The 18217-nt window shown below is 49.3% G+C and overlaps 2 protein-coding genes across 2 annotated transcripts; one reads left to right on the top strand and one right to left on the bottom strand.

Moving 5' to 3' along the window:
* Positions 1-525: 525 nt before the first annotated feature.
* Positions 526-1881, top strand: LOC125548991 (uncharacterized). The gene has a single exon (XM_048712494.2). The coding sequence runs from the start codon at positions 850-852 to the stop codon at positions 1720-1722; it is 873 nt and encodes a 290-aa protein (XP_048568451.1). The 5' UTR covers positions 526-849; the 3' UTR covers positions 1723-1881.
* A 10056-nt stretch (positions 1882-11937) lies between these two features.
* LOC125545709 (protein YLS7-like) lies at positions 11938-15691 on the bottom strand. The gene is made up of 3 exons (XM_048709740.2): positions 14828-15691; positions 14405-14682; positions 11938-13040 (listed from the first exon to the last, which is right to left on the bottom strand). The coding sequence occupies exons 1-3, from the start codon at positions 15276-15278 to the stop codon at positions 12240-12242; spliced, it is 1530 nt and encodes a 509-aa protein (XP_048565697.1). The 5' UTR covers positions 15279-15691; the 3' UTR covers positions 11938-12239.
* Between the last annotated feature and the right edge of the window lie 2526 nt (positions 15692-18217).

Here is an 18217-nt window from a genome sequence, read left to right as displayed (position 1 = left end):
CCCGCCCCTCGGATCGGGTATATCCTGCGCTGGCTGCCCAATTCTTTTGAGGACGGGCACGCACAGTACAGGGCACTCGTGAAAGAAAGTTTCAACGAGGAGACGTTGCGGCTAATCGTCCGGCGAATATGCTAGTACCACCCCGTGAACCCGCTCGCGGTCAAGGAGGGTCACCTGAAAAGCTTTTCAAACGCTCGTCTAGAAGCGACGCGGTACTACTGATAATCCGACGCAAATTACCACCACTGCTATCACGACCAGCGCTTCCTCGATCGTTGTCGGTGTACCATGTTTTCAACGATGAAGTAAACGGAAACGTAGACGTCGTGTTCACTGGCTCGATCGGATCCACGTGTTCAGGACTTCACGACGGCACGCCATGTCGAACCATGGTCGGAACTGGAAGCGATAACAGGCCATTCTCTTCTACACATGTCAGCCATCAGTCAATCAAACTCGCAAACAAACGTGTAGCTGATTAATTCAGTGCGCGGGGCAGGCTTGGACGTGACTATTTTGGGCACCTAAACCTGCCCAGCCCCCACAACCTCGTAGCACCGGACCGGAGCCGGAGCATATTCCCGGGCTCAATTCAATTCCCTCACAGCCCGCGGCGTCCGGAAGACAGCAATGCTAATCAATCCGCGCCTCACCTACTAACGCAAGCACGCAAGGGTTAATCCGCCGAATAAACCCTTCCGCCAACCACCCTATAAAGCCGCGGCCCGCGAGTGTCAACCTCCGTCCTCCCGGCACCGCGCACCGCAACCTCCAGCTCCAAGTTCACGCACACACAAAGCCCAGAGCGCGCTCTCGCTCGCTCGCCGGCGGCCACGACAGAGGGCAGACATGGCCGTGTACATCCGCCTCGACGACGCCGTGCGCGCGCGCCTCCGCGGGGACGGGGGCGGCACCAGCAGCGGCAGCGACCACGACGCCTCCGCCTGCCTCTCCGGCCTCGTCCAGGCCTTCCTCGAGACGGACGCCGCCGCCGGCGCCGGGGACGACGCGGGCGGCCCGGCCCCGAAAGGGCGTGACGGGTACGACTCCGACGACGCGGACGGCGCCGCGGAGGCGGCCGCGGCGTCCGTGCGGGAGCTGCTCGACCCGCCGGCCGCGGAGGACCCCTTCCGGATCAGGCTGGCGGCCGCCGTGTCCGCGGCGCTGGACGCGGAGGCGCCGCTGCGGGGCCACGGCGCGGCGTTCCGGCGCGCGGTGATGCGGCGGCTGCGCGCCGCCGGGTACGACGCCGGCGTGTGCCGGTCGCGCTGGGAGACGTGCGGCAACCTGACGGCCGGCACGTACGAGTACATCGACGTGGTCGTGCCGGCCGCGGGGAAGGCGGCGAGGTACATTGTGGACGCCGACTTCCGGGCCGGGCTGGAGGTGGCGCGCGCGACGGCGGGGTACGCGGTGGTCGTGGCCGCGGTGCCGGCCAGGGCGGTGGTCGCGCGGGAGGAGGCCGTGGGGCGCGCCGTGCGCGTGGCCGCCGACGCCGCGCGCCGGTCGCTCCGGGCGCACGGCCTCCACGTGCCGCCGTGGCGCAAGAGCCGCTACATGCTCGCCAAGTGGCTCGGGCCCTACAAGCGGTCGCCGTCCTCCTCATCACCAGCGTCCGGGGCAATGCCGGCGCCCGGCACCACCGGGCTGGACGTCATCAAGTGCCGCGCCGTCGGGTTCTTCCCGTCCCAGACGGCAGCGCCGGCGGCGAGGATCAAGTAGCTCCTCGGCACCGTTGATTCTCCGCGTCCCCGGAAGATCGATGCCATAGATGTAGAGAGATGATCGATCCGTTCGAGCGAGCCTCGAATTCGTTTCTTGTACAAACAATTTTGGTCTAGATTATATATTATGAAAAAGAGCGAATTGTTCTTCCATCAACATGCATGATCGATATCGTCAACCTTGAAGCAGCCATGGGGCACGATTAAACTATGGATCTTGGTCAGCTGGATACATAAAAGCGTGCGCAAAGATTAACAGAATGAAAATTAAAAGAGACGGGAAAAGGGACCATGGAATGGTGGACGCGGCGGGCGGGCAGGTGTGGCCGGATTGGCATGGGTCGAATGATGGCATTACTTTATCACTCTGCGCTCTGCGGTGGTTGTCGGCGTCGAGATCGTACTAGTAATATACTCCGAGCAAGCAAGATATGTTTAGTGTTATCCTAAACGAATCAGGCGAGGCGGAATTCTGGACGTGATCTTTCGTACAAATTTTTGTCTGGGCTAGGATCTTGATAAGCACATGGCGCGCTCTCTCTACATTTCAGCCTTGCAAACGAGATTACAGTAAGTACTGGGTGTACAATCGGACCTCTCAAACCCGTCTCATACATCTGGATAGAACGCTCGGTCATTGTCTGGTCATAATTTTTCGATTCAGATGGGTCTGTCAAACGACCCTCAAATGCTTGGGCTGGCCGACATCCTTCACATCTAGCCCAAACATGAGTCAGACATGGAGGCGTCCGGGCACGCCCGCCACATCGGCCTGACGAAGGGGCTTCACACGAAAATGCCCAAAAACCCGATGGTCTGAAGGACGCCGCGTGGCGCTGCTCCGGCTCGTCGTCCAAGACAAAATCCGGCTATTTAAGCCGGCCGGTGTCCCGCAACCCTAACCCATCCCCCTTCTCCCCTCTCCGCGCCGCCAGTCCGAGCCCATCCGCCTCCTCCCTCTCCCGCTCCGGCGCTCTGCCCAAGCTCCGGCACTTCGTCATGGTCCGGAGCAAGATCACCTACTATGCCATGCTAACGCTGGAGCACGGCTACGAGATCCAGCAGCAGATCCGGGCGAGGGAGGCCGCACGCGCCGCCCGCATAGCTGTCGGGCTACCTCCAGACTCGCCGTAGCCGGAGGAGGAGATGGCTCCGGTGGAGGTGGAGGAGGCGGAGGAGCCGGACCAGCAGCTGTCGCCCTTCAACATGGAGCAGGCAGAGGGGGGGTTTGCCGTCGCCTAGTCCAGCAAGATAGCGGAGCAGCAGGCTATCCTGGAGTCCATGCAGGATGATGCCTATTTGAAGGCCAACCGGGCGTTCCTTAAGCGGGAGCAGGCGGAGTCCAACGCGCTCTTCGCCGAGCTCGACGCGAAGGAGGCCGGAGCGGAGTAGCCGGAGCTGCCGCTGCCGCTCATGCTGCTGGAGTCGGGCGCCGAGATCATTGTGATCTCCGACGAGGAGTAGTTAGGACCGACGTAGTACGTAAGTTTTACTTCTTTTTGTATGTTTTTGTATGAATATAAAAATTGAGTATGAGATGTTCGGACGCAATAAATGAAATTTGATGTGTGTCGAGTCACTGCCCGCGTACGCGCCCGGAACATTTGAGGGGCCAGACTTGCCATATGTGGGTGTAGATGCTCTAACTGCATGACCGTAGCATCAAGGAAACAACGGGATTGCCATTTCGGTAGATGATCATACAGTAGTTGGGATCGGAGGGGATAAGGAAAAGGTGATGGAGTTGGGGTCGGAGGAAATAATGCCGAGTGTGGTCCAGGGTTAGATGGATAACGGGGTAGCGACGAGAGCTGTCCACTCGAGCGCGCGTCGGATGGCTTCTTCGTCCACCCATGCGCCACTCGCGGGACCCGCAACTGATTCCCACGTCCGTCTCCGATCGATCGAAGCCCCGACCGGCACGTCCCGGCGAGCTGACGAGGCTCCAGTCCATTGGCGAGACAGCGAAGCTTAGCGGCTTTGCACTTGCTAATGGTCCATACCATGCATATATTGTCTGATTTCTGATCGATCGATCTACCTTCGTGTGTGAGAGATCCCCTCGCTTTCGAGGGTTACCACCACCCGTCGGCGTGGGGTGGCCACCTGTGGTGCAACTGCAATCGTCTCGACTCTGCTCGTATCTTCCCAGTTGGTGATTTCAATTTTTACCTCCATTTTTCTTTTTCATGTTACCGGCTGCATTTGCCCGATTTTGTGTTCGCGGGGGCACGAGCCACGCGTACCACAAGCTCAACAGTGCGCCATGTGTCAATCGGCGATGTCGGGATACTGTATCTGGAGAGCACGTGCCACGCGCTTGGACATGACAGACCCACACAATGGACACGACACATGCGCAATGATAGACATGTTGAGAGCGCCACCTTGACGGGACAGAATGAAAATGGTGAGGGCTAGCTACCTGGCCATGGATGGAACTGAAAATGCATTGGTTCAAAGGTTTGGCTAATGGATGGTCGTTATTAGCCTAGTGTATCTCCGGGGAATTCCAAGCAAGATTTGCTGGATTAGGATCACATGTTTTATTTTGTTTTTGAGAAACAAACATCCGTGTATTAGTATTACTCATTGTCAGCATGGGAATCATGTTGGATACATACGGGCATGCAGGATTATAGGAACCTGATACATCCAAGTACTCACAACATTCATATGCAAAAAAAAAAGGTACTCACAGCATTCAGTTTCGAGGCAATTTTGGCTGTGTAGACGTGTAGTGAGCAGCCATATTGGCTGAGAGCAGCGTTTTCTTTTCTGAACACCAGAAAAAAATGCGGCGTTTTGGTGCTTGAGTGCATCTTCACCTCTGTGACCAGTAGATTCAAAAAAATACAAAGTAAATTCAGAAAGACTCTTCTAGGCGCTGGCAAATTTCCGCACAGAGATGACACCGGAGCAGCTAATACAGAAAACCTAAATCAGAGCTCCGAAATGTACAAAGTTGCAACAAAGATTTGAGCTCTAATATATTTTTTTGTACCGAGCTCCTTGGATGTCATCTGAGCGCGATAAGTTGCAGTCGCCTAGAAGAGTTTTTCATCTTCGATCTGTGTTTTTTTTTACATTTTTTTTCGAATTTGTCTGGTGTTTAATTTGAATTTGCTGTTCACAAAGGGAGCTTCTGAATTCGGGATCAGAGTTAGATTTCCGCATATTGACCTTTCTTCTTACATGATTAAACTCAAAAGAAATGCACTCCCTAGTAAGATCTTGGATTTGATCCAACAGCGGGGAGGATACATGATCTATTAAATACTACTCCACAAATTAATCAACTCAAGGCTATCAGTTTTCATTATCACCTTCGACATGTTCATGTTGTGCGGCAAATCTGCTTGTCCCGGCAAGCAAAAGCTTCGACAGTGATGACACTAGGGAGCGCTTCATATACCATTTGCTCCTTGCTGCAATAACTTGACCCCGGTCGTCGCGAATGATCCCTGTGGCTCCTTGTTGAGTATCCAGGTTGAAAGATGCATCAACATTCACCAAAACCTAAGGGGGGCGTTTCCATTTAATGATTCCAGTTGCTTCTTTCTCTTTTGCATCAGAAATTGATGTTTCGATCACATCAGATGCCATACCCCATGCCCATTTGCATGCTTATGAGATGTTCATGGTTTGTCTCCTCATGGCCTCTTTTATTTCAGATGGTCCAGATTGCCCACATGGGGCAGAGGAGAGCACAGCAAAGCTCCTGTGGAGATAAAGCATTTATCAAGTAAGTCATGCGACCAAGTAACAGGGCGTGTAGGCAATTTACAGCCATGCAATTCTTGAAAAGAACATAACCTAGTAGTTAGGGACATTTTTCACAGGAACTTTGTAGAGTTATAATCCCTAAAAGAATCTAATAGTCTGTTTTGTAGGCCTGAATTCTTTTTTTGTAGGGAACGATTCATACAAAATTTTGAAGAAAGAATCATTAGCTCAAATTCTCTTGAAAAATAAATTGTTTCACTTGTGATGGAACGGGAAAGTATCTAGTGCTCCCAGGTATAGGGTGCTCCCGGTGCTCCGATGCGAAAAACATTTTTTAAAATTTTCAAAAAATTCTGAAAAAAATGCAGCACATCGACGGAACATCGATGTCTCTTGTCACAAAATTTCAAATCAAAATTCGAAACATTGCTCGAGATACAAAAATGACAAATTTGACATCAATGTGATAATGGGCCAAAACTAAAGCCCAACTTATGTTATGTACAAAAATTTGTCATTTTTCTATCTCGAGCAATGTTTCGAATTTTGATTTGAAATTTTGTGACAAGAGACATCAATGTTCCGTCGATGTGCTGCATTTTTTTCAGAATTTTTTAAACATTTTAAAAATGTTTTTCGGACATTTGGAGCACCGGGAGCACCCCAAGCCTGGGAGCACTAGATACTTTCCCGTGATGGAACCAAGCTTACAAAGTACTATGCTGTAAGATATGGGGAAAAAATGGGATTGCAATCCTATTATTGCAGGGTCTGAAGGAAAAGAGGCCCGAGAAGTTTGAATTTTAATCCGCGTGAAGTTTTCGTTGTCTTTCTTTACTTTTTCCAACTACTATCCCCCAACAGATAATATTCTTGACAGCAACTTCGTGATATAGTTTCCTTGAAGCAGTCTACACATTTGCTCTCTTTACAATGTCCACCTGGGGTTTGCTGAAAGATTTATTTGTATAAGAAATTAAGAATACTATTTTGATTGTTGTGGCGTATATACATGGGCTGCACTCCGCTTATTCTCAAAGCACGTGTTTGCCCGTAATGGCTGCTTATTTGATTATTCCATTCCAAGTAGCAGTTCATTATCAGTAATAAGTTCGTTAACGTTAACAATTGTAGCCTCACTGATTAGAGCAGGTCTTAGACTAATAACGCGTGGCTCTCATGGTTGCCCAAAGGAGGAGCAGATAGCAACCTGTTGATTGTGCGAACCGATCCTTCATGAGAAAGAAAATGAATTAGAAGTGTCGACCGATGCAAAGAGAAAAGAATGACAACAAAACAAAAGGAAGAAGAAAAGATTATGCCACGGTGCCAGGTGTCCTATATCGTACCGATGTGCGTGATATGATATGTTATCGAAATCTTTGAGAAAGAGATGAGTAACATAACATGGAGGGCAGGGGCCAAGTGGCATATTCCAAAGCACACAACCTAACAGATGAGATCAAGCAATGACCACCGGGGATTAACAATGTTATCTCTCCCTCCACTCCAGGGAACAAATTGACGCTACTGACTAGAGAAAGGGCCGCAGCTGAATCAAATACAAGCACATTGTTTAGTCGAGTCTCCTGGGGTCTTGATGGGAATATAATTTGCTTGGAACCCCTTTCCATTATCTCCCATTCTCTATGAATTAATGAAAAGAGGAAAGCCTGGAGCTTTCATGTTTTCTTAGTTAAAAAGAGGCAATGGGTTGGCCTTTCTCAATAATCGAGAAAAAGAGAGAGAGTTTAGAGACATGTCTAAGTGCAGCCGTCGGCTAAAAGAAATGTCAAGAGTTTTTTTTTTTTGAACGAATGTCGAGAGCTTTCATGTGAAGACCGGTGAGAGTAGAACATACTACACATCAGGCTGTAAATGGGAGGGTTACCTGATGTTGCTAGAGATATCAATTGGGATGCAGAACAACTGACCACATCATGTTTGCAATTGTTAACTGACAAGGCACCAGAAGAATTTTGAACGCAGAAAGAATATCCTTTTACAGCAGGAAGGCATCTGGTGTCAAAATCTTAAGGTTAAGTCACTTCCATCATTCCCGCGAAAAAGAAAGGCCATTTCCATCAGACACTACACAATTGGACCTTCAGGTTTTTTTTTCCACATGGTAATACGTGTCTCATTCATATATCATAAAGAACAAAGTACAAGTCACGTAAGAACCGACATGACAAAACTGAAAAGATAGTAGAACATCTCTGAGCTTGACACTAACGCTCGTTACTTGCCTCCGGCACCATCACAGCAACCACCGAAGAAAAGAATGACGGATCACCTCCTCATTCAAGCTCGACACGGCTCGCTGATATGCGGTTTTGCGGATCTCCAAGGTGGCTCATCAAAAGTGAAGCCATTGTCGTTGAACGAATTAGACCGGAGCAACACCCCGGACACGCCATCGAACTCCAGATCTGGCACCCCACCACGACTAAGACGCCGAAGGAGGAAACCATACCTGCCATCCACGAACCACGAACCCAGCACACGTTCCGTCTTCCAGATGTTGTTGATGCAAACCGCAATCTGCATCCGCTCCTGGACTACCTCCCAAGCTCCACGCGGACGCTGGAGCAAACGTCGTTGCAATAGCGGAGCCCGAGGACACATGTCCATCACGAGGATGCCGCCGGCGCCACGCCATCCTTGCTTGAAGACTAGTTTCCAAGTTCATCCCCAACCATAGAACCGATGGCCTCGTCAGGAAAGGATCCGAAGAATCTTTATTCAGCGCCGTCATCGTTGCCGCCGAAGCGAAGATGATGAACAACCTAAAAACCTAGACCACACAGGAGTAAAAACGATCCACAGGCGTGGATCCGGCGACCCCCCTCACCACCGACGACCGAGATCGCCGCCGGAGGATGGCGCTGAGAGATGGCCTCTCCTGGCGGCGGCTAGGGTTCCAGCCGCCAGGGAGCAGGGAGGAGAGAAAAACGCTTCACGTCGCTTGGACGTTGGTCCGCGGTCAGTTTTAATACGATCTCTTCAATTGGACCTTCGGTTTTGTACGATCTCTTCAACACTATAAAGGTTTAACAAAGGCCTAGATACAATACACCAACTTGCTGCTAGCAGTAAACAAATGGCATGCATACTGCACAACTTCAGAGTTCAGTAACCAAACCAAAGCTGATAGGAGTAATAAAATGCTTTTGAAGGAAGTAGGACTAGTGTGTGTTTGATAGACCGTTTCTTTTTTGACGCGTCAACGGCGGGCATACGCCTGCCTGAACCTTTATTACCAAAATGATCAGACAAAATTACATAGAGAACCAGAGATACAGGTGGGTGGGCAGGGAAGCGGGGAAGGTTACAGTGAGAGATTAAACTATAATCTCGCAGCTAGGTGAAACAACATGGAGCCCCAGTCGCGAAGCAGTATCTGGTTGGCAGAGTTGGAGCAGCGATGAGACCAGAGGCGAAGGTCTTCTCCGGCTGAGCGAGCCACCAGGTCCAAACTTTGATGGTCATTCCTGAAGACCTTGGCGTTCCGTCTTTTCCAGATATTCCAAAGCACGACCATCAGGACAGTTGACCGACACTTGTTATTTATATCCCCCTCCCAGGCGTGAAGCAGATCCTGAGGAGTACCTTGACATAGACTGTTTAGTTCTTCCCAAATGGGTGCTAGCAGGTGGCATTGGAACAGCAGGTGAGTGATAGATTCACAGTGGTTACAGAAGGGGCATGTGTCGATAGTAGCAATGCCCCGGCGGAAGCGGCGTTCATTGGTGAAAAGGCGGTCCTTGTGAGCAAGCCAAATTAAGATGCGACACTTGTTCGGGGCATAATTTCTCCATATCGCCGGTGCCAGCTGGTCCCTAGGACGTTGCTTCCAAACCGCTTTGTATGCAAGCTTATTGGCGAAAGGTTTCCCTTCGTTTCTCATAGTTCTTCTGTCAGCAGCCTGCAAATTCAAGTTTACAGTAGCCAAGGTAGCATGCAAAGTAATCAGATCGCAATTTGCCGCATGCGACAATCGAGGAGCAAGGTCTAAGGTTAGGTTGTTCGAAGCCAAAACCCTAGCCACCGAGGTGTGCGGTCCAGTGGAGTGGGAGAAGAGGGCAGGGAATTGCTGGGCGAGGGTGGTGGTGGAGTGAGGAATCCAAAGGTTAGACCAGAAAGACGTCGTTGAACCGTTCCCAAGGTGAACCATTGTAATGGAGCGGAAGAAATCGAGCCCTTTTAAAATGTCACGCAAAATTGGAGAGTGCGAAGAATGGGATATCCCAAGACCATTGGAGGGAGACCAGCCATATTTGAAGCGAAGGTAAAGAGAGTCCTGGGTTGACTCGGAGGTATGCATTTTTGATAAGTGGTGGAGGAGGAGACATTGGTTCATATGGTCTAGGTTCGTGAAGCCCAGCCCTCCATGAGAGAAGGGGGCGCAGACCAGGTCCAAGCAACTTTGCATTGGCCACCCGTAACAGAATCCTGCCCGGCCCAGAAGAAAGCACGACACCGTTTGTCTATCTCTTGCAGGGTGCCCACCCGAAGTCGAAGAACGCTCATAGAATAGATCGGGGGAGCGCGAAGGGCCGCCCAGACAAGAACAACCCTGCCAGCAAGAGACAACAAGAGGCCTCTCCACCCAGCCAAACGCCGGTCAACCTTGTCGATGATGAAGAAGAAGTTTGCAAGGTTTAGTTTATGGGTCGAGAGTGGCAATCCCAAGTAAGATTGGGGGAAGGAGGCTACCGGACAGCCAAAAATTGCCGCGAGTTCTGTGGAAAGGTCGTGGTCTACGTGAATGGGGGCGAAGGTGCTTTTTTGAAAATTAATGGTGTGCCCCATGGCCTCAGAGAACTGGGTCAGGATATGTTTGAGGGTGTGAAGCTGAGCCGCGTCTGGCGGGAGGACGATAAGAGTGTTGTCGGCATATTGAAGGACCGTGCAAGGAAGAGAAGCGTCGAGAGGGTGAGAGAGTTGCCCGTTGGCAGCAGCCTGGATGATAAGTCTCTTAAGGACATCTGCGACAATGATAAAGAGATAAGGGGAAAGGGAGTCCCCCTGTCTAAAACCTCGGCGGCATTGAAACCAGGGTCCAAGTTTCCCATTTAAAAGCACAGAAGAGCTGGCCGTACGGTTCAAGTTTTCAATCCAGGAGCACCAGAGAGGTGGGAACCCTTTGGCGCGCATAATCAGGGACAAGGTTGTCCACGAAACTGAATCAAAAGCTTTGTGGAAGTCTAATTTGAGGACAATAGCCGGACATTTCCGTTTGAAACAAGTTTGAACGATATCCGTAGCATGGAGGAAATTGGAGGAAATCCCGCGGCCCTTGATAAACCCAGTCTGATCATAGTGGATGAGGTGATCGATCAGGGATTGGGCCCAAATAGATAGACATTTAGACGCAAGTTTGATGGAGCAATTTTGCAGAGAGACCGGTCGGTAGTTCTCCGGGGGAGCCGCATCGGCCTATTTGGGAAGCAGCAAAATGTGAGCTTGATTAATACGCTTAAGATCTGCCCTACCCGAATGGAAATCAGAGAGCAAATTGAACAGATCCGACTTAACGAGGTCCCAGTTAGCCTTTTAAAAAGCCGGGCCAAGCCCATCTGGACCCGAGCTAGCGTTATCATTCATGGCCCAGAGGGCGTCCTTGAGCTCGTCCATGGTGAATGGCCGTGAGATATCTAAAGCCTGGGTTGTGGTAAGAGAGTTTGGCAGCAAGAGATTGGAGAAGTCAAGAGATGTGGATACGGCAGGTCCCCACGAGATTTTTGAAGAAATTGAGGACAGCCTCTTTGTCGGAATGAGCAGTAAAGGTTGAGCCATTGCTAGAAAGGGTCTTAATCTGGTTTTTGCGGTGGCGTACCGAAGCGCAAATATGTAAGTAGGCTGAGTTTTTGTCCCCAAGGACACAGTCTTTGATCTTTGCCCACTGCCTCCAGTAGGCAGCGATGACCGCATTGTGACAGTGGAGGGATAGTTTGACTGCCGTCCTAAGTTGAGCTTCGATCGAGGAAAGCGGCCTAGCTTCTTCTAGCTTATCCATGAGATTAATAGTAGTATGGCAGTTTAGTGCTAGAATCTTGGGCGATCTGCGACCGGAAACCCATTTTTTGGCCATGCTTCTGGTGCGCTTGATCTTAAGGGAGATGAGACCAGCAGATCCAAGGTGCAGGTGCCTGGTACCCACGCTGTTCCAGTTAACAGCAACCTTGTCTTTGAATTGAGGAGGATTTCGGGATAGAGGTTGCCGCCGTTAAAAGAATGGGGACGTGGTCGGAGGTGGTTCTGGTCACCGAGGAGAGCGAGGTGTCTGGATAGACCGTTTCTTAACAACAGTGCAGGATCATCATAGACTAGAGACATACCTAAGCTAGACCAAAAACCATGTGTGCACTTTCTATAATCTTCGGTTACAGATACTGCAGTTTCATCCCAGCGGCTTGCAAACACACTCAGACAGAGCACTTACGCATCAGTTCGAGCCATCGGGTGTCCTGTTGCACAAATATTGGCAATAAAAACCTTTCGTGTGACAACGTGTCGGGCAAAAAATGTAGCGAATATCTCCAGATACAGGTGCATTTCATACTGTTTTCCATCCCTCTTGCCAAGGGATTGGAGTTAGGTGCTAAAAGATATCTTCCATTCCCTATCTCAACTGTGGTCATATACTCCTACAGATTTGCTATAGTTCTTCCTATCCGTGGTACAACAACATCATAAGCACTCTGATATACACTGACGATTTAGCAGCATTGCAGGACATACCACATAATGGCAAATTGGCAAGTAGCGACCAAGCGTTTTTCTTCACCTGCTGCTGTCTCCCTCTAGTTCGCTTCGTATGGTCTCAAACAGCATCTCGTTCCATGTATCTATAGGTCCTGGCATGCACCAATGCAGACAATCCTGGGGTGGAGGCTTCCCATCTGGTCCTCTTTGAGTCTTCTTGTTTGGGTCGGGACTTCTGTATGGACCAGGATGCCCGTCAGCTCTCAACGCAAAGGGCTCAGTGATGTCCATCAATTTCAACTTGGAGCTATGTTTCCCAGAATTCTGCACTGCCTTTCTGAAGCCTGCAACTTGTTTCTCATACATTGCATCCGTGTATCCGTTCCTCACCACCGCATCCAAGGGCTTAACCTTCCCGGTGCATGACCCACCAGCGTTCCATGCCCCGCCTTCATAATGATCTGGAGAGTATGTGCGCAGAACAGCTATCCCTGTGAAATTTGGGTGGGTCGCCAAAGCAGTCAGGCAAGTCTCAACTGACACACCAAATGCGCCAACGTTGTTTATCTGCATCTTTCCAGCTTGTTGAGGCCACCAGAGCTGCCCTCCAACAACATTGCCATTCTGGATATAGGCTGACCGTTTGGCGAACCAGTGTCCAGATGACAGGACAAGTACATCAAAAGAAGCGATAAATTGCATGAACGTCTCATCTGCTACATCCAGGAAAACCTTATCAAGACCCTCAGGAGCAAACCCCACAGCTTCAATTGATCTGTGCACTAACCAAGCAGACCAGATGCGGATAATAGTTGTTTTGGTTGACCTGAAGATCCACCTGTTCATCCTGCGGCTGCCACGGTCTACTGGGGTTTCTACCTGTCAAAAGGAGAACATAACGTTGATGTCAAGATAAAAAATCAAATAATATGTTGCTCTATGAAATGAGCTACAAGTACAGGATCACTAAGTTGATTAGGTTGATCTGAACATTCCAGCAAGTAAAGGGAAGAAAACCCTTCAGATGTGTTCCATTATAGTACACAGACAGGTCACACATAATGATGAAACCAAAGGGAAGCAATAAAGCGTCAGAAACTCAGAATTATGCTTTGATCTTAGAGATATACTCCCTCTGTAAACTAATATAAGACTTTTTAGATCACTATCTTAGTTTACAGAGGGAGTACTTCCTAATTCCTAAGAGAAGAATTTACAAGATGTGAGGGGCCTCATAACTTGACAAAGTACACACTTCCGAGCAACAATCTTATCTCAGAAAACTGCCTCTGCATAAATTATGTAAGGATCCATTATCAACCGCTAAAATCAACAATCAGTATAGTGAAGTTGCAGAGGCCGGGGGTTTAACCTCCTTTTCCAAAAAAAAGTATAGTGAAGTTGCCTTTCAATAAAAGGCACGATGAAAAGCAACTAGCTTTGCTTCTACATCAGGAAATTATAACGCTCTCTACTGCTTCACTAAAAGTATAGTGAAGTTGCAGAGGCCGGGGGTTTAACCTCCTTTTCCAAAAAAAAAAGTATAGTGAAGTTGCCTTTCAATAAAAGGCACGATGAAAAGCAGCTATTCTGCTTTGATAGGCGCATGAGCTGATATTACAATTTCATCCCAAATGCTTCCACGTGATATCAGGAAAAGAAAATATCTGACAGCAATATCTAAACTCTAAACCACATTCTCTCGAGGCTAGACATGGTATAAGATGTGCAAGATGACGGCATTGGTTCCTATGGTGTTGCTTCCTATGGTTGACAGCAGACAACAGCAGTAACCCATTAACTTGTCCAGAATAAGGCAAGGCACTTGCAATATCAGGATAGCAATCAAACTGACAATAAATCTTCTACGAGATCGATAATTTTCACCAGTTTTCAGGAACCATGTACATATGGTGAGTTTTCACACTTTATTTTTAAGAAGGAACTTGTAAATAATGTTATGTTACTACAAGCAAGCATCATAAAACCAGAAACAAAATTTGCCGTTGTCCACACATAAGTCCAAATAACACCTTAACTCGGACCATCGGTCGGTCAAAAATAAATAAATCATCATTCATCAAAAGGTCTTAGATCTTGTAGCGACTTAATCAGTTTTCAGCAAAAATAATACTACATGTCAATAAAATTGGTCATGGATAGTATAATTGGCAAGCTACCGTCTACTTAGGCAAATTACAGTGAGAACATAAATCATTAATAGTATCAGTGAAGTATCTCACCTGCCACAGAATGCAAAGGAGAGATTCCATGTGATTTCGAGCAACCGAGTCCCCAACAAAGGCAAGAGTCTTGCCTCTCATTAACTCCAAGAACTTAATTCCATCAAAGCGTGGGAGGGTGCACTGTTGAGGTTTCCATCTCCAACTCTCATAGTCCTTGTCCGGTCGCCCATTTCCCTGGCAATTCTGCATCCGTGTGATGACAGGGCAAGAGTTGTTTGTGTACAACGCCCCAGATGAATCGAAAACCCACTCCCCATGATAAAGATCACAGGTACCTGCACAATAAAAGAGGTCAATTCATCGTATCCCAGCTACGCCTTTATCATGAATAAATCAGTATAGTGCAGCGGGAAACAACATTTCATTCATGTCTGTAAGATGTTGTGCAGAAGTCAAACAGGGGAATGAAGTAAAGCTCACCTTGATCAGGCCTTTGAGAATCATTGAGTTTTGGCGTGGTATCATCCATAGCTACTACTGGATCCTGTATTTTGCTGTCAACAGGAACTGGATCCGGTACTGTGTCATCAACCTCTCTTGTATTCAGAGACCCCTCGCTTGAGTTGAGAGTAGCATTTTGGGCGCTGTGCTCAATCAAGGGCTCCTGGCCACCCTGCAACTCTTTCCCTGGTAACGGAACACCAGTGGCAATATCATTCTTGCTCCCATCATCGGCGGTAGCGTTCCCCTTTGGGTGACTAGCTCTGACAGCTGGGTATTCAGGGAGCGACGCCCCGGGCAGGGGCGAGCCCACCGACAGCGAAATCACCACCAGGATCAGCACCAGCGCCAGCGCCGACAGCACGGCGGTGGAGAGCCACCGCCGGATTCCCCCAGCCCCGGCCGCGGCCTTCTTCCCCGGCAAACTCATGGCCGCATCCGAGACCCGCAACCTCAAGTGATTTCTCCAAGGGCCCAACGATCAGGCCCTGCAACTCAGGGGGCGGATCTGGAACGGCGTGCGCTCACCGGGCGCCGCGCCGCGAATCCGTGGAGCTCGGTGGGGTTTGACTAATCGCTGGGATGGAACGACGAAATGCTCGTACCTCGAATGTCCGAAATAGGGGGCTGGCGCGGAGGCAGCAGGCGCGCGGTGAGGTAGATCGGGTATGCCTATGGCGGCGAACGCGCGTGGGGAGCCGCCGGCGGCGCGGATCTACTCAATTCTCTCTTCTGGATCAGATCTGGGGAGGAAGGAGGTAAAGGAAGCAGAGGGGGTCGGCGGCCTCGCTCTCGGTTCGTTACAGCAAGTGCTATTCGATAACAACCCCAAACTCTCAGTCTCGCACCCCCTTAACTGGTCAGGCACGCAGGCCAAACTCAACCCACACACGCACTCACTCCTTGGCCCGACACTGGCCTGGCCCTCGCCCTTCAGGCCCATCAGTGGTGGCGGCAGGCCCGCTCACACCCTCTTGCTTGTCTGCAGGTGGAGCCCACCTGGCAGGCGTGGCATTCGCCCCTCCTTGAGCAGCGGCTTGTCCTCAAGGCGTTGTAGATGGAAATCGGCGATGGAGCGCCACTGGATCCTCCCATGTTGCCAATGTTGTAGATGGAAGAGGAAGGGGAAAGGAAGGCATGGGACGGTGAAGAAGTCTACCAATACCAGAGACATTCTCGACACGTAGATCCGAGTTCGCGTGTCACATCACCAGAGGGTTAAACCAACTCAGAGTTTGAACGGCACATTCATCTAGATGTTTTTATTTTCACTCTACTCTTATTATCAATTCAATGTTAGTACATTTAATATCTTGGCCTGCCCGCAATGGTGGGAGCAGATAGGAGTGACTGTTTTAGGCACTTATGTGAAAGAATTAAAGAAAGGTTGAAAGGATGGATGGAGAAATAACTATCTACCGGTGGCAAGGAAATACTTATTAAATCTGTTGCCAAAGCAATCCATGTTTTTGCCATGTCAGTATTCAGTTCACCCAAGGACATTTGCAAGGAGATCACGGACTTGATAGCCCAATTCTGATGGAGCGATGATGAGGATCATAAAATAAAGCATTGGTATGCTTGGTGGAAACTATGCTACCCGAAAAATGAAGGAGTAATGGGTTTTAGAGATCTCTATTCTTTCAATTTGGCTATTGTCAGTGTCAAAACCGGCGGATCTTGGATAGGGGTCCCGAACTGTGCGTTTAGGATCAATGATAACAGGAGGCAGGGGACACGATGTTTACCCAGGTTCGGGCCCTCTTGATGGAGGTAATACCTTACGTCATGCTTGATTAATATCTTCTATATCTAAATAGCTAGCCCCCACTAAGATATTTCTCTCAACATGCAATCATGCCACATCATCAAGCAACATGCATGGCAAAAGGCCCACCACAACACGCATTCATGCACATGAAAATGTCCACCTCAACATGCAAACATATATTAGATATTTTACAATACATTAATCAAACACAATAAAGCATATGGATTTGCAATTTTAGTTTTCGTAGTATCACTATTCACGTTCCATAGAAATCACACATCATCGAAATGTATTGCAAATATTCCCGCAACAACGTGCGGGGTATCATCTAGTTGATGATATGAGTATTACAAGAGTTGATCTACCACGAGATCGTAGAGGCTAAAATCCTAGAAGCTAGCCTATGGTATGATTGTATGTCCTCTATCGACTAGCCTAGCCTCGGTTTATATAATGCACCAGAGGCCTAGGATAACAAGAGTCCTAGCCGAATACGCCGGTGGGGAGGAGTCCTTGTCTTGATCACCAAGTCTTGTGGAATCTTCCATATATGCGGCAGCTGTCCGAACTGGCCCATGAGTATACGGCCATGGGGGTCCTCGGCCCAATCTAATAGATCGGGAGACGACGTGATGAGTACCCCCTAGTACAGGACACCGTCAGTAGCCCCCTGAACCGGTCTTCAAGTTAAGGATGCTCCTCGATTCTTCCGAACTGTTCTTCATCTTTGGTTGTCGGTCTTGAAAACTGGTTTAACAAATCTTCTCACCTTCGATCTTGAGGATTGCCGAAATGCATTCGACGAGTTTACACGTCGGGTATCCGAGGAGCCCCTTTAAGTTTCCGGCCTTTATCAATGCCTTGTTATTTTTATGCCACACCTCGGGTTTGAAGTTGTTCCCAGGAGGCAGTGCCCTCTTGCGTCCGAGCTCTAACGCCGGACTGCATTCGAGGTATCTTTTGCAGCCGAGCACCAATGCCGGACTGCTTCCGGGCTCTAACGCCGAAATGTATCCAAGCTCCAACGCCGGACTGTGTCCAAGCTCCAAAGCCGGACTATACCCAAGATATCATAGAACATCTTGGTCCAAAAAAGTTGAAGGAGTTTAGCCGAGCTTAATGCTGGAAATGCCCTCTATGGAGCCAGCCACTAGCGCCCGAGCTTTATGCCGGACTGCTTCCGAGGTGGTGCACCATCCCGACTGTGGGCCAATCTTTTATCAATATTTTTGATCGGTGCAATTTATTCTCTACCGAGATATATAGACAGTAACCCTCAACGTGTGTATCAGTTTAAAACCCGAGATGCACTTGAAGGATGATGTAAGACCACTGATCCCAGTAACCGCTAAGACTCAGGTTGACTTGCAAAATCGGCGTGAGGATCAAGTCCTAACTCGGCAGAATACTTCGGGATACAAAAAGCGGCGTGCTCAGTCCTTGAGACTCAGATTGGGTGCGGCCGACCAACCTGAGGATCATAATCTCCTCGGAAACTGTATTGCACTTAAAATTTTCTGCATTGGACAGGCAATGCAGTAGCCCCCGAGACACTGGTCGGGTGGCAACACCAGATTAGGGGATCCATGTGCCCCTTT

Source organism: Triticum urartu, chromosome 3A (assembly GCF_056163025.1).
Source record: "Triticum urartu cultivar PI428250 chromosome 3A, HENAU_Tu73, whole genome shotgun sequence".
Classification (NCBI taxonomy): Eukaryota; Viridiplantae; Streptophyta; class Magnoliopsida; order Poales; family Poaceae; genus Triticum; species Triticum urartu.
The sequence above is the reverse complement of the archived record's forward strand: the minus strand, read 5'-3'. Positions and strand labels throughout refer to the sequence as shown.